This window comes from Hirundo rustica, chromosome 3, assembly GCF_015227805.2.
Source record: "Hirundo rustica isolate bHirRus1 chromosome 3, bHirRus1.pri.v3, whole genome shotgun sequence".
NCBI lineage: Eukaryota > Metazoa > Chordata > Aves > Passeriformes > Hirundinidae > Hirundo > Hirundo rustica.
In genome coordinates, this window is record NC_053452.1 from 106063925 (window position 1) to 106080636 (window position 16712).

At 40.6% G+C, this 16712-nt stretch overlaps 1 protein-coding gene across 4 annotated transcripts; it reads right to left on the bottom strand.

The window, feature by feature from the left end:
• Nucleotides 1-448: 448 nt before the first annotated feature.
• LOC120751021 (zona pellucida sperm-binding protein 2-like) lies at nucleotides 449-15980 on the bottom strand. 4 transcript variants are annotated; one of them, XM_040060270.2, is made up of 22 exons: nucleotides 15799-15948; nucleotides 15507-15559; nucleotides 13319-13411; nucleotides 11942-12069; nucleotides 11139-11282; nucleotides 10446-10541; nucleotides 9711-9878; nucleotides 9546-9642; nucleotides 9231-9454; nucleotides 8329-8482; nucleotides 8046-8254; nucleotides 7840-7957; nucleotides 7488-7693; nucleotides 6894-7011; nucleotides 6215-6384; nucleotides 5388-5461; nucleotides 5182-5309; nucleotides 4201-4390; nucleotides 3661-3802; nucleotides 2992-3088; nucleotides 2783-2855; nucleotides 451-2690 (listed from the first exon to the last, which is right to left on the bottom strand). In XM_040060270.2, exons 1-21 carry the CDS (start codon nucleotides 15819-15821, stop codon nucleotides 2785-2787), a joined length of 2703 nt encoding a protein of 900 aa, XP_039916204.1. In that variant the 5' UTR covers nucleotides 15822-15948; the 3' UTR covers nucleotides 451-2690; nucleotides 2783-2784. The 4 variants fall into 4 exon arrangements, with proteins under 4 accessions (XP_039916207.1, XP_039916206.1, XP_039916204.1 ...); XM_040060271.2 differs by having other exon boundaries at nucleotides 452-2690; nucleotides 10458-10541; nucleotides 15799-15980; XM_040060272.2 differs by lacking the exon at nucleotides 15507-15559 and having other exon boundaries at nucleotides 450-2690; nucleotides 15799-15935.
• Nucleotides 15981-16712: the final 732 nt, after the last annotated feature.

Here is a 16712-nt window from a genome sequence, read left to right on the forward strand (position 1 = left end):
ATAGAAGTGCATAGCGTTTGCTGAAGACTTTGGCATTTAAAAGAAAAAAACAAAGGTATATGCCAGTGAGAGAAAATTACCAGAGACAAAAAAGTAGATGTAATTTTTTAAAGTTTTTCAGTATTACTAAGTTGTTACTTTAAGTCACTAAAACAGTAAAGTTTTAAAATACTAGTTGTCATTGAATATACACCATAGAAAAGATGAAACTTCTGCATATCAGTAACCAGATACAAGGTTACTTATTAGCAGTGACTTACCAACAATTATTTGAAATGGAAATAACTATCTGCAGTGCATTTCTGTTATTGTTCTTATTTTCCTATAAAAACAAATCACACCAGACTTCTCTTTGCCCTTACACTTTTGTCATTCACCTGTTGAAATTGCAGAAGACGTTAAGCATAAACAAAGAAGATTGATTTGCTTTCAACTTGTGTTAACAGGGATATAAAAATAACATCCCAAATACCAGGGGAAAAGCATGTGGTCATAAAATATCCACTATAAAGGCAAAGAGGTGTTGATAAAACACTTGAAGATTTTTTTATACATATATAACCAGGAAGGCAGTTCCTGAATTTTAGTATAAACAGACTCCACTGAGGTAGAGAGAGTATTACTGTCATGTCTTTAGAAAATTTACTGATATTCAAATGGATTTTTTGTATCTCACAGGCTGTTGAAATATCTGACAAGAAGCTTTATATAAATCCTTGTCCAGCCATGGAGGGAAATGTCCTTGAATTTTCCCACATATCAGAAAGGTTAATAGAGAAGGTGATTCTTTACATAACTCATCCTTCAAAATGGCACTAAACAAAGCTTTTAGAAGTGCTGAAGAGTAGAACCACCGTGTACCTGGGCATCACCTCGCTTTTCTACAACTCTTAAAAGCCCACCAACAGATAAAGCATTTCAAGGTGTTGACTAAGCTTATGAAAAAAAAGTGAAGGTGTCTTAGACAAGATCATAAACACCAGTTTTCTATGCCACATGATGTCCTTGAGTCTTGGTCTGAAGAAAAAAGTGAAAATCCAGGAAGTCACAACCAAGACAGAGTTCACAGTACTGAAATAGGCTGCTCAACTCCAGGCTTGGTTCTCACAGACGTCACTAAATGTTACACTTCCCCCTCACACAAACGTAAGAAAGAAGGTGCCTCAGGCTCCTCAAGGCAGCCTGTGCTGGAGGACTGTGAAGGCAGATGATGATTGTCACTCACTCAGCTGGAGAAAACACTGCTTACCACTCTAATTTCTTGGGGAAACAGCACGATCTAAGACACAGGGAAGTCACCACACCACTTAAAGCACCCATAGTTATGTTCTCTTAGGTGCAAAACCCTGGCAGCACAATAAAAGTGCCTCCCTTGATTTCTTAATGCATTTTGCCTGTAGACTGAGATTACCCAGTCCTCACACCAGTGGGTGAATGCAGGGGAAGCACTGGGCACTACCAAGTCCTGCTATTTGCATGTTGATATTCCTCAGTATCACAGCTCCATGGCTTTAGTCTTCATCATCCTCATCACGAAGCTCACACAGATTTTTCCAGAAATGAAAGTAAGACATCTACTACAGATACACTTCTCAGACAACTGGAAGATAAACAAGACTTACCTGAGTAGCACTTACAGCACAAACTTCAGTGGGACCTCTGTATAGGCAACAACAGAGATGCAATTTTTTCTACTCCATGCTGTCTCACTGTGCTGATAGATTCACAAAATATGTTCTTGCTTAAGTTAGCTTTCACTGAAATTTCCTACTGTATTGTTCTCTTCAATCTAAAGTTAAAAAGCAGGCACCCATTTTTGTGTATTTACCCCTAAGGGATCAAGATTCATGCTAAGCAGTGGCTTTCATTAGAACAGGAAAATACAATATTGAATCCAAACACTTTTCACACCACTGTTCAGACACAAAGAAGAAATCAAGAAATATTTTACCCATTTTAAAAAAAAAAAACAAACAAACAAACAAAAACCACAAAAAACCACAAAAAAAACCACACAAAGGAAAATCTGACAGGAACCCCTAAGAATCACATTCTCTAATAAGGAAAAATCCTTAAGTTTGCAGATAGAGTCCATGTACTCTCATTATTACAAGTCTTCACTAAAAATTGTTCACATTTAGGCTGACAGGATACTCAGCTAAGCAGTCACTGATGTCACCTGTGAGTGATTTGACCCACCTAGGGAAGGCAGCTTGACATTACAAAGCCACAACACTCCTGTAAGAATCACAGTTTACAGCCTTTCTGTCAACAGCCACTACAGGGTCAAGGAGGTTCTTCCCATCTTCCTCCAAAAAACCCCACATTCTTTTACTGACATTAAGCTCCCTGCAGTCCTTTGTTCACACAGAAGCTTAAAAATAAAAAAAGCTTGAAGTGATTTACAATTAAGTTCACACCTGTTGCTATCTTCCTCCCCTATTCCAGAACAGATGCTTCCACTGCAAAGCAACACAAGTTTCAGACATGTTAGCTGAGCAGACAAGGTCAGATGAACACACAAATGACGAAGAGTTTAATGCTGTAGAGGAGCAAAGAACAACACAATAATTTAATTTAGAGGTACACCCAATACTGGCTAGCTGACCCTTTTCTTTGTAGACATTGACAATCTATTTTTGTAAAACAAAGTCGTTCTTGTTTAGTCTGTCAGAAGTTGGTGCATCCACCTGCAGGGAGAAGAGAGGCACACACAAGTCTGTTGTGTTATAGCAGCAGTACGCTTGGTGTTTCAGCAGTGTAAATTAAGATTGACACCAACCTCTATTTATTGTTTTTCTTCCTAACAAGCACTGGTCCAGATGTCACTTGCCCATGTGGATGTGCACTGTGGGCTGTAAAACATTTCAGCTTTTAATTCCCCGCATAATCTAGGGCTAGAAGTCAGTGACCTGGCATGACTCGTGAGAGCACATGCCAAATTGCTGAGCAAAAATACTGGAGAGACTTGAGACATGCCTATTTTCTTACCAAATCTGTGCTTCCCAGGACTGCATCTCCTTGGACAAAAAATGTCTAAAGGCTGTTGCTTAGTGTTGCAGATCACCACACTGCAGTGGAAATACAGCTACAAGACAAGAATACTTAGATTATGTTTAGGGAAGTCTTATTTGGGATCCAATGTATATTGATCCCAGAAGATATGAAGGTTGTGTCAAGGTGAGGAGTGGCCTCTTCCAGGCAAATAGTGGCAGGACAGGACAAAATGGCCTCAAATTGCACTTGGAGGAGTTTAGGTTGGGTATTAGGTAAAAGTTTTTCACTGAAATGTGACAAAGCTTTGGAACAGCATCCCAAGGAAAGTGGTGGAGTCGCTATCCCTTGAAGTGTTCAAAAAATGAATAGATGTGGCACTCCACGGTTTTATTTAGTGGGCATGATGGTCATCAGAGGCCGGTCTTGAGAATCTTGGGGGTCTGTTCCAACATGAATGAGTCTATATTTTGTTCTGTGAACTGAACACAAGTGGTTGGTCTTTATTCACCCCTTCCAGAGTGTTGTGCCTTCAGGGAGGTGCCCAGTAGTCCCACTGGTAGGCAGCACTGGTCAGCTGAGCCCTTACAAAGCATTGGCTGCATGCACCAACTCGGGCTCACCTGTTGAGACTGCAATCAGCTCATGGCAGAACAGACATCTCACCTGCTCTTGTAACAGAGATGGGTCCTGGACAAAGGTGAACATCCTCACTTCAAATCTCTTGAAGTGCTGAGGAAATTTTACTCTGAGGCTGTAACTAACTTTGTGGAAGACAGTTCTGTACGAGTCTTTGTTGTTTTCACATCTGTTTGGGAAAGTGAGAGAAAATGCATTTAATTTAAACCTTCAACCAAATCTTCAAACACAGAAAAGAGGTGAAATACAGAGATATCCTCTCCATTTTCCTTGTTCCATAAGGAAATGAATAGCATCTCCCCATTTCATCATCCCTGCCTTTGGCCACAGTCAGGGTTACTTTTTGCTCTTTCTTTCCAGCCAGCACTCTTAGCTAGAAGCCCTTCTGGCCATTTACATGACCTGCTGCCCCCAGAAGCCACAGCCACTGTGCTGACACCAACATGTGCCCCACAGATTAGCAGCAATTGCCTGCAAGGTGACCTCTGCCTCTTCCCCTTTCCTCCCACCTGAGGTACAGCACTTGTGCTGAGCAGTTAGCAAACAGAGGAGGGAAGCCTTCCTCACCCATGTATAAGGATGTGCCATTGGGGGAGGATGTCCTGGCTTTGGGAGTTGGTAGCCCAACAGTCATCCAGGTTTAGGTCCAGTCTTGCATCTTTAGGCTGGAGCAGTTCAACTTCAAAATACAGAGCCTCCCTCAGGTATTTTACCACAGGATATTCTGATTCCTGGTAGGGCTCTGAATAGGATTTCTCTGCAAGAGAGTATTGATATTAGGAGCTCCCCTTTTATGGAGAAAGTATTCACAAACTTTCTGCCTTACTCTTTTTTCCACTACCATTTACTCTGGCACAGTAATACTAAAACCTGGGACAGCATACAAATGTCAAGAAATGGGATAGAATGGCAAGAAAGAAAGATCAGCAATGAAAGCAAAAATTTCAACCATATACTCTGGCTCTATGGATCCAGAAATGAAAATGCTCCTTCTGCAAAAAAACATTAGAGTGAGATTTTTATTCAAAATTGCCTCAAAGGGAATGAGAAGGGAAAATCAATTAAAAAAAAAAAAATCATAATGGCCATTCCAGTCGTTGTGAGTGTTTGCAGCCCTTTCTGCTGGCATCAGTACCATTTTAAAGCAGTACTGCATCTGACACAGGGTTACCACTATTGCAGTGAGTTGCTGAATCTGCTCAGCAGCACTTCGGGAGCTGATAGGAGAGAGAAGCTAGCATCACATTAACTACAAAACTTACATCATGCCCAGATGAAGCAGGAAAACCATGCTTGTGTCAGTGATGTTAAGTCTGTTCCACTACAGATATTTGACCATTTTTGGTGCATTTTGGAATAGAAAAATCCTGTTAGAGGCCTTAAAAATTTTCTGCTTCCTCTGATACATTTAAAAGTCATTTAAACATGGTGCTGGGCAACATTTTCTGCACTGCCCTGCTTGAGCAGAGTGGATGAGTAAGATCAATCTCAGATCCCTTCAGGCCTCAGCCATTCAGTGATTTTATAGAGTCTAATCAGAGATGTTACCTTTGAAAAGCTTCAATGAAAGAGCAAGACATCCAAACCCTGGCTTAATACTGGGTGGTGGGTTCTTCTTAGATTCATATCGAACATCAGCAGTCTGCTTGACTGCATACGAGCAGAGAAATTTCAGTCTGAGAGAAGAGGTTCAGCATTAGATTTTTTACAGCCAAAATAACACGTACAACCTTTCTTTAGGGAATGACACTTACTGGTATACGGGTGTATCATTGCCAGGTCTGAAATAGAGTACCTCGTTTTCATATGTCATCGTTGTGCTGTTGAACTGAAAGATGGACATCATTACAAACAGGACAGTCACATTAGAGCCTGGTTTGTGTTTGGCACAATATCTACATTCCCTCCACTTGACTGCTAGATTGCATTGAGCAGAGTATGCTTAAAAATAGCCAGAAATTACCAACCAGTAGTTCAATGCCCACTGAACTAAAGCTGACCATAGCTGAGAGCTATACCATTGTCAAGAGGAAAGTTTATTAGCTTCAATATGATAGAACACCCTAGAAAGGGAGTGCAAAAGTCCTGAGAAAAACAACAGCTGTCTGTTTACTCAATCAGTGAGTAAATGCAACAATGCAGAATGCATTTATGATTATCTGAATTTAGGCATGTTCTGATTATTTGTTATTTTGTCTGTTTTCTATCTGTACAACGTTTGGTGGAAGGAACGGTCCCCACTCATAGTCTTTGCCATGTAGTCATTAGCAATACCCAAAGAGCTTCTGAAAGGTGTACGTCCGACCAGCAGGAGCTCACATTCAAGCCTACCACAAAACAATTCAGAGATGTCAAATTGAAGGCTAGTTTCAGAAAGCACCCCTGACCTTGAAAAAAATTTTACTTAATAAGAAATTCTGCTCAACTGAATTAGGTAAGCTCAGTAAAGGAGTATAGATGTATTACTGTGCTGGTTTCAGCTATGACTTCCGTGCAGTTTCTGCTCATCTCTGAACCTCTACCAGGTCTAGCAATAACCCTGTCCCAAGGCAGAGTAAACTTCATGTGACTAAGTTCTTACTTTTCTGCTTGTTCCACAAGTGTTCACACTGAACTTAAAGGTTGCTGTCTTCTCTGTCACTAGACTGGGTTTGCACTGTCTGTCCCTCAAGACAAGCAGAGCAGTGTCCAGGTCTTCACCACCTACCAGTTTGATTGCAGTAATTATCACAGTGCCATTGGGCAGGCACTCTGAAAGAGAAATATACATTTTCACATAAATCAGGATTCACACTCCTTTTGTAGCCTAACAACAAAGATGTTCTGAATGGATTTGCTGGCAAGTTCTTTTTGCAGCTCACAAGAAGATCTCACTCTCTTCAAAATGATTTTTCTAGCCAAGATATTCAACACACTTAATACTGACGAGTAGCTTTAGAATTACTATATGCTGATTCTTCCCACATTCCACTAAAATTCCCACCTCATTCAACTCTCAGAACAACCCCAAAAATCCTTTAAAAAAGCTTCTTGATTTTAGAGGTGTGAAGGGAAGTAGACTTTCCCACTTCTTTCCCCCATTCCTGTACTAGACAGGATAGTCACTCCAATATTTAACTTGCCCTGTGGCATATTAACTGGTATGAAATCTGACAAGCAAACAGCATCACACAACTTTAAAACCTAGAAACATTTCAGACTGCACTGCTTAGTCTTGCAACTCAAATAGCATTAACAGCTAATCCCCAACATGCTATTACGTATTAGTTCTGAAGGTGAAAATATGCAGGAAACTGAGAAATCTCTCCTCTGAGCCAAGGTGATGCCATCCTTCAAGGTTAAGTAGAATGAAGCCTTTATTGCAGAGGTATGAAAGCCCTAGAGATGACAATCACAAGTTAAACAGGAGAATAAAGACACACTGTTCAGCTAAAACATTCACAAACTAAGAGGGCAGGTTATCACAAGCCAAAGATAATGGTACTTGAGCAAAGTCAAATCCACAGGATGTATTTAAACAAGGTGTTTTTATTCCAGAAGCTCACACAGTAAGCTTTTCTAGTTGTTTTGGAAAAAACCTGCAATATGCACTCCATTGTATGGATAGTTGTCCATCCTTAAAGACACTCAGCCATAAAGTAAATGCAGAATGTTTCTTTTTTCCTTGCCTATTTCTGCCAACATTGACCAAGGGAAATAAAAATTTTCTTACAAGGGCAGAAAATTATCCTCCATTATACTTTTAAAGACTGTCTCAAAGAGAAGTTTTATTTTGTTTTCAAAGAAACACTGTGTCTTGTTTTCATCTCACAGCTAGAATATGCCTTTCAATTGTTACATGTTGGCAGCCTTACCTCATAGCTCACATGGGGAGAAAGGAAAGGGACAGAGATTTCCAGGTGAGTGCCATTGTCCCTCAGAATGTAGTTGTTCTTCTGTGCAGCCTCTTGGGTCAGGTGTGAGTCTGAGGTGAAAGGTAGCCAGTTTTGGTCCACATTCCCATGAGTGATAATGAGATGAAGATTCCTCCCATCACAAAACCCTCTTGCACTGGGCAGTACTGCAAAACAGCCAAGAGTCAGCTAGCTGCCATCAGTTCAATACAGATCCCTAGGACTGGCAATATCCCTGGCTGAAATCAGCCCAGTTCACAGCCAGAACTTGCAGCCAGGTTGGCGCAGTTTGCCCAAGTTCCACAAAGTTTACCTGCATCTTTCACAGCTGACAGCACAATTACTGGGATGACAAAGGTCTCACTTGATGGATTGGTGACGAATGTGAGAGTGACATTCAGGGTGTATGCTCTCATGTCCTCTCTCATGTACTAGGAAAATCATATTTAGACATGAAAAAATCACCAAGTGATATCATCATTTCTACACCACAGCATGCTGCAGTATCTCAGCACATACCTCTTTTTTAACACTTGGTGCATCAAGTGGGACTTCTACTACATATGCTTTGCTTCCATTAGCATATCTGGTCCTGTGTATTAGGTAGCCATGCTGAACAGCTTCGGGTACAGCCACAGCAACCCCTTCAATGGTTAAATTCACAAGCTCAACATCTGGGAGGAATGTTCCAACTGTAACATTCATTAGCCTTGCACTCAGATTTAAATCTAAAAAGGAACAAATAGCATTAAGCTCTTAACAGTACCTAAACCTTTAGTAAATTCGATGTTCAGCTACTTACTATTGGTTATAGCAACTTCTGTTTGTTCAAATGGTGTTTCTATTTCCTTGATAATAGTATGTTTGGTTAGTCTCCATTTGTTGTCTTCCCACTGGTGTTCCAGGAACAGGTTGATGGTGTATTTTAGCCCAAGCTGTCCATTGCTCACAGAAGTCTAGAATTTCAAATCAGCACCCTTTAGTATAGCTTAATTTTGCATTAAAATTATGTTGTTGCATCTCAAGGTCAGCTAAATCTACAGCCCCAATCAACCGTCTTTTTTGCTCAGGAATCCCAAACTCTTGTATCCCTCTTTAGATTATCTCAGAATACTCAGAAAACTTTCTTTGGAAAATGATCTCCCACTCCCCAAGTTTCAAAGCAGCAGGGGACTATTTAACAGTGAATAGGGCTGCTCCTGCAACTTCACTAGAAGTTCAGTTGCTACATTTTCCCAGGACTCAGTTCACCCCAAACAACTAGACTTAGATGTGTATTCCCAACCCATTCCAAGAGCACATGGTCTACTGGACTAATGGGTTATTTCTATTCTCTTAAGTGGTCTGTGTAAGATACAACAGAACCCATGCATGATTTACAATCCAGTTAGGACCATCTCTGAGGAGCAGGACATCAGGACTAATAGGTGAAACCTCTGTGTTAAGCTGAGGAAATCATGAATCAATAGTTGTGTGTAGGATCCTGTCCACCTGCACTTGCAAGAAAAGAAATTCTTCATAAAGTGGTGATTACAAATGCTATCTTTGGTCAGGGCTTCTGGAGGTTTTAAGAAACCCTTTGTTCTCCCTCACTCCCACATTCCCCATCTTTCATTCGAAAGGCACAAGATGAAGAATAATTCCTCATCAGAAAACAAACATCCCAGAATATTGCTTGTGTGGCACCTAATATAAATCACCTACCTTATAATAACCACCTTCTGCACCTATTGGAATCTTCATTGTAATTGCTTTTTGCTCATTCAATAACACGTATTTCCTGGAAGCCATTTCCTTGGCAGAGAGTTTGTGTAGATCCACACCAGCTTCCACAAGCACATCTTTAAAGCTAGTCACTCCAGCAGAGAGTGGTGGAATATACTTTGGAACAGTCCAGGTGATTGTTTTGTTTGTGTAATCCACACCATCTTAGGGACAAGACACGAAAGCTGTGAGCTCACTAGTTGTGAGTCTGTCCCTGTACATTTTGGCATTGGAGCATGGTACCACACTCCTTACCTATGGGACATGCTACAGCAGTATCCAGCATCAGGATCACCCACTGGTATTTGTAAAACGTACTTGACCTCAGCACAGAAAAGGTAATTCCCTGATCCTGTAAGGAAGGCATCTGGTTAGACTCCACAGCCTGGCAGCTTGGTGGGCCAGAAGGAGCACACCAACCTTGACCAGCTGAACTTGGGCAGCAGTGTATGGCACTCGCAGCAGAACCCTGGAGCCTGTGGTGTTGAGTCCATAGCCTGCACTCCAAGCATTTCTCACAAGCAGAGCGCTTTTTTCTTCTGGCTGATGAAATACTATTTGCCATATTGAAGCTTCTTCTGCCTTTGCCTACCCGGAGAAATTCATCAATACTTTAAATGTGACATTCAAAGTAAAAGGTTTATTGCATTGAATGATTTACTTTGTTGAATTGCTCAGAAGTTTTGTTGCCTTTCTTTGAAGTTTACTAGTGGAATATCCCTCCAGCTTTCCCCACCTCACAGATACAGAAAACTTTCCATGTTAAGGGCATCAAAGAATAACTGATAGCAGTAACTGCATTGCTGCAGACTCTGCACATACACAGAGTCTGAGGAAAAAAAAAAAGCCTCTTCGCAGTTTTTCTCTCTGGGCCACAGCACCTTAAAGAGGGTGGGGGTTTTTTTGGTGGATTTTTTTTGATGGATTTTTTTTGTTTTGTTTTGTTTCACAGTCTGCTGCCCAGGGAAGGCTTGATTTCTTCCTTAGACACACAGCCTACACCTGTCTGTGCTTCTAATCCATAAAAATATACTAAAATGACTTGATACAGAAGTTCTGTTGTTACTGCTCAAGTATTTTTGAAAGTACTGTGTGGTTAATGAAAAGAAGGATGGTTGTGCCAGAGGTAGCACTAGCTTTTACTAGAAAGAAAACCTGCAGTTTTACTTCTGGAAATACAAGAGTCCAGTCCTCAGGTTCATCTTGAACAAAGTCTTTTATTGTCTGTGGAACCTCCCTCCTGACAGAAACCTGAGGGGGAAAAAACACCTGTAAGGGATTTGTTGATAGCACTTATTTCTTTGTCTTCAACACCCTAGAAGCCTTTTTCAAGGGAAACCAGCTTTTCCCAGATGGATATGCCACCATGCCTGGTGATTTACCTACAGTCTGCTTGCTTTCAGCTTTTTATTTTCCACCTATCGTCTACTTTCTATTTCCACTTCAAACCACAGTTTGGTCTTGACTCCCACATCCTTTTCTAGGAGGAGTCCATTTCTCCTTCTGCACTCTGCCCCCAGCAATCCAGCAGGGAAATTTCCTTCAGGAGGTATGTATCTCTGTGGTCTCAAGATTTGTTGGTCTAACATTCAGTGAGTTCAATCTATGAGCTTAACCCTTTGAATACTATTGCATAGCTTTATTAGCTATTAGTGCTAATATAGGTTATACATCATGATATAAATATATCACAATTTAAGATGCATACTGTGCACTCAGCAACAAGCTGCTCATGGTGGAACAGTCTGAAACTGATTAGATTCTAGGAATATGAATTGGAAACACAACATAAGAGAGCATCTTGTAGTATTTACTGCTTTACTTTTAGTGCTTTTCATAAGTACTTACCTCCATGTAGTTACTTTCACATATTAACTCCCTGGGACTCCATGGACCATAATGGCAACTTGCAGTTTTCAGATGAGTTGCAGCATCACTCATATCAGGAGTATGAGATGCTTTGATTTGTATAGTTACTGTGAATACATCTCCCTGCATGGGCAAGGGGAACATTTGCTTGTTAGAGTGATTTTCTCTAGCTGAGCAACACCTATCCTTGTGACCCTAAAGCAAATTACAAAACTGACCCACCAGGCTCACACAGAAGAGCAACTCCATACTGAAGCATTATCACTTTCAGCCTCATTAGCTACACAAGATAAATGCACATAGGTGTATAGCTACACATCAAGATAAGTACTTTGGGCAGCAGATTTGTTCCTTTTGCATAGCCCCAGAATTGGACAATAAGAAAACAAACCTAAGAGACAGCTGATTTTGTTTTATGCCATAGTAGCAGTGAGCCAGCAACCAAAGTTTGAATTTTTACAGAGATGTGTCTCAGGACACTAAATATTGTTAGGGCAGAGTGCAACACAGCTGCCAGATGCAATTTCCTAATATAATCCACATGAAAATTGTTGCCCTTTAAGGGCAATTGTGGTATACTTCATGTGTTCGTCTGTAGGCCCTCCAAATGGGAGTACCATGGAATATCCTCAGGCCTCTAGATGCATTTGAAGAAAATGAAATCATTCCCTGTTAACAGATACTCAAAACATTATGACCCCTCAGTTAATGTCCATTAATAATTCAGTAATTTCCCACAAAGTACAAGAGTACTGTAATCAAAATGTCTGTAACAGACTTACCTTTAAGTGAGAATGGCAGCTCAGTGCAGAAGCACGGAACTCAATGCTCCTCCAGGTGGTGTAAGTTACTGTGTAGCCACACTGTGCTGCCATGGCCTCATCAAGCTCCCAGGCTGTGCCAGACTGATCTACAGGGAAATGAATAGCAAAGAGCTGTACTAACAAGCATAACTCCTGCTCTGCCAACTCCTTGAGAAACCTGCTCTGGCATAAGGATTAAGCTCGACTTGCTCTGATGCAGCCCAGCTGCATCTCCTGGGCTCAGAGAATTGCAAAGTGGGGAAAGAGCTGTGACAAAGTGCAAAGAAAGAAAGAATGGTAAAATTACAGGCACACTGGGACAGGAAACACTTGCAGCTGAAGAACTGAAGAACTGAAGACAGAAAAAAAAAACCCCAAACCAGCAACATGGTGACAGATGACAACAGCAACATCAGGATGCTGACCTGTGGCTGGCACAGGCTCATGTTTCTCTGATGCTGGCCCAGCAGTCTTTTCAGGAGAGAATCCACCAGAATGATGAACACACTAAAGATTAGCTTGGATGCTTTTAGTATACAAGCCATTTCTATTTTTTTGAGCTTTTTGTGTTTTGCGTTTTAGATGTTTTGGTTTTTTTCCTTCCAAAAAGAATTGCTTTATGGTTTAAGATATATGTCTCCCAGCTGCAGAGTATGTTTGTGTATGAGTGAAGATGTCTGAACAAAGAACACATTTTAAGTGGGTTTTGACTCAAGTTTAACCTTCTAGAAAGATGGATGTCATGGAGAGCTTTTTCAAGGCCAAATTTACATTTTATACATATAATCTTACAGCAGGTGTTTGTAGCCCAAATGTATTATCACTGTCACATAATTCTGTGATGCTTTTCACAGAAATGTACCATTTGCTGACAACTAAGTCCATAGCTAGAGGGCCCAGCTAATTTTTCTTAAACTTCATTAAGGATACACTTTCACCATGCTGAAGCCAAGAAAAGCCACTAGTGCAAAAACAAATAATGTGCCAGCTTCAGCTAGTGAATTTTCAGAACAGTATGTGCTGTTACTAGAAAACATTCTTATCACAAAGAAAATACAACAGGTTTAACATGTCTAAAAACCACCAAGTGCATTTCAATTTGAGCCCAAATATAGCAAAATCAAGTCTAATTATGGCTAAGTTATCAAAAAGCAAGTTGACAGTATAGGTTACACAGAAATCGAGGTAGCATTTGAGTTTACTTATAACAAGATCCAACCCACTAAGCTCTATAATGGTAGAATAATCCAGGGAATTCTATTGTAGAAGTTCCTCAGGGTTTTATAGAAGTACCTCAGGGTTTAAAACATTTCACCATGAGTAATTCACTTGCCAAGTTCCTCTGCATCAACTTACCAATAAGAAAAAGAGATAAGTGTTTGTCTTCAAAGTATTCTGCACTCAGTGTTATCCTCAGAAAGTTCCCCAAGCACTCTAAATTCGTGGGTCCTGTGTTGGATGTATTGAAAAGCTGGTAAGGTGGGGATTCAAAACAAAATACAAACAAATCTGCTACTTCCCAGATTGCATTATAAAGTCACTGTGATGACAGTCATACATCCCTGGTCAGGAGGGGTGAGAAGCTGTGTTTATACTGGCAGTAATTCCAGGAGAAAAGCTAGTTCCAAAATGAGCGTTCTATTAGTAATGGTGTTTGATGATTTGGCAATGCTATCTGCAACAGCCGGTCATGGAAATAGGATTTTGGAACAGGGTCAAAGGGTGCTACATTGGCTGCCCCAATCTGAACACCTTAGATGAAATAAAACAAAATGTGACATTACCACAAACTCCTGAAAAGAGAAAAAAAAAACCAACCGCTAAAGCAAAAAATATCCTAACCAACAAAACCTTACAAACAAACCACAAGATAACCAGACACCTTTACCTTCACCCCTCTATTCACAAGAAGAGCCAAAAGCCAGTTTGGGTGGAGAGCAGCCACAGAAGCTGTCCATCAGCCTACCCTGGTCATTTGCCCAAGTACCAGTACCAGAAGCCAGCTGGCTCATACTGGGAAAGGACCACACAGGAGCAAAGGTAATGGCTTGAGAAGCTCCAGTCCCAAGCTATCACCACAGCATAAACCAGACCATGGCTCCCAAACCTCTTACAGGCAGGAAGCAGGTACACACTGTCCTAAGTGTAGGACTAGAGACCAGAGAAATTTTCTCATTTGACATATGAGTGTGATAAATGGGGATTTGTTAGTTCAAACAGGAGTTTCTTTGGCATTGTGAGCTAACACTAACTAGACCTTTTACAATAATGATACATTTTAAAAGCTGAGAGGACTGTTTTTCCTAGAGGGTTCAGCACTGTAGTTTACTACGTGTTGATGTAGTTGATGAAGTTGACTACTAATGCAATTCCTACATCAGAGATGGTCACACTAAGGAGCAGCAGACAGATGCTGATGAACATGACCCATACTCCATGCTACCAACTGGATTCAGTGCAGAAGCTAGATAATTGCTCCAAGCTAGATAAAACCTTCTCCAGTATCTATTTACTTTGATTTTTGGGGATTGCCCATGCATTTTACACAGGTCCCACAGTGAGTAGGGCAGACAGTGCCAGAAACAGCTCTCTGCATCTGCTGCCTCAGGACCAGCTCTGCTTTGTAAGGAAATACTTTTGGCAAAGAAAACTTTTTCCTCTGAGGTGAATCACTGTTATCTTTATAATATTTTGTTTTGGCTGGGATAGAGTTAATTTTCTTCCTAGTAGCTGGTACAGAGCTGTATTCTGGATTCAGTGCAAGAATTATCCTGATAACACACTGAAGTTCTGGTTGTTGCTGAGAAGCATTTAGCACCAAGCCAAAGACTTTTTAAGTGGCTCATGCTGTGTCAGGGAAGAGGTGCACAAGAAGGTAGCACTGTCAGGACAACTGACCTGAACTGGCCAAATATATATTCTATAAAATAGAGTGTCATGACCTATACATAAACTGGAGGAAATTGGCTGGAAGCACCAATCACTGCTCAGGGACAGGCTGGGCATCTGTTGCAATGAGCAACTGTATCGCACATCACAAGTTTTTCTTAGGCTTTATACCTTTAAAAATTAAAATTATGACTATAATTAGTATTGTCATATTTCACTCGGTTCCAATTATTAAAATATTTTTCTCAACCCACGAGAATTTTCCCTGTTCCTCTGGGGTGGGACGAGATAAGGAACGAGCAAAGAGCTGCCTGGTATTTAGCTACCAGATGGGTTAAATTAGGATAAAATACTTTACATATTGAATGGTGACTAACGACAACTACACCCAAGAAATTAAGAATAAAGTCCTTATTAACTCATCAGTACTTGTTACCAGAATGAGGGAAGTAGAAACATTTACTTATTAGAGTGACACATAAAACTAAAGAGTGTGGTTTCCAGCAAATCTGTGTGTGTTTAAAGTTTCTCAGAAAAACATGCAAGTAAGGCTGATACAAGAGCTTCAGGATCTTCTGAAACACACGCTTAAGCCTAGAAATAACCTATGGAAAAGTCTGTAAACTGATGTGAAATCAGTTTACAGCAGCATTACCTGATGTCTCTTGAGTCCATAACCCAGAGAAAAATATCCCCATTAGTAGCAACCTGTAAGGGAAGACAGCAGCTTCAGCTGTGACAAGGTGATAACAAATTTCTTGCTCAGAAGGTTCTCTTCAGAATATTAAGCTAGCCTTAAGTTTAGAGCAATAGTTCTAGACTAGGCAACTGGAAAAAGGGATTTTCCTTAGTTATCACTAAAAAATGAAGGAAGGCAAACCAGGAAAGTTAATACATTTGATACCTTAAATAAGATAATTTATGTTTAGTAGCCATAGAGCTCTCACCTCTGCACCAGGCTCAGCTTCATGGTTCATTTGCTAAGCCTCTGTGTGTAGTGTTTTTTCCTTTATAGCACCACACAAAAAAGGAAAAATCCTTTTTCTCAACTTTGCATAGAAATCAAAGCCTTTCTGGCTTTTTGGTCTTGGATTAAATAGAAAGGCTGCCACAATTACATTGACTAGACCCTTTTTTCAGCTGTTTATCCTCCTAATTATGAACCTGTAATTCACATCACCTGATTATTTGCTTTACTGATTAAATCTGCTCCTTCTTGGTTCCTAGGTCTCTCTATTTTTATGTCTGTCAGCTCCTAACTATCAGGTTCTTAAGCCTCATTTGGTTAGAGCAGGTTGCTAATAATGCCAGAGTTGTGGATTTGATCCCTGTGTGTCTCATTCAGCTAAGAGCTGGACTTGAGGATCCTTGTGGGTCACTTCCAACTCAGAGTATTCTGTAATTCTGTGAAATTGGTGCTGTTCTGATAAATCATGAGGTAATCTATCATTTTGCAGCTACTGTGCTCTTGTGTGGTGGGTTGACCCTGTCTGGATGCCAAGTGCCCTCCTCAGCTAGACAGGGGAGAGAAAATATAAGGAAAGGCTTGTGGGCTGAGATAAGGACAGGGAGAGATCAGTCACCATTGACTGCCATGGGAAAAAAAATTGACTTTGGAAAACTAGTCTAATTTACTACCAATCAGTCTAATATACTACAAATCAAATCAATGTAGGATAAAGAAAAATAAAAACTAGACCTTAAAAGTACTTCCCCCCTACCCATTCCTTCTTCCTGCACTCCTCTTCCAATTTTTCTTCCTCATCCCCACCAGCAGCACAGGACAACAGAGAATAGTGGCTGTGGTCACTCCTTCCTCCTCTGTGGAGGACTCCTCACAATCTTCCCATGGTCCAGTGTG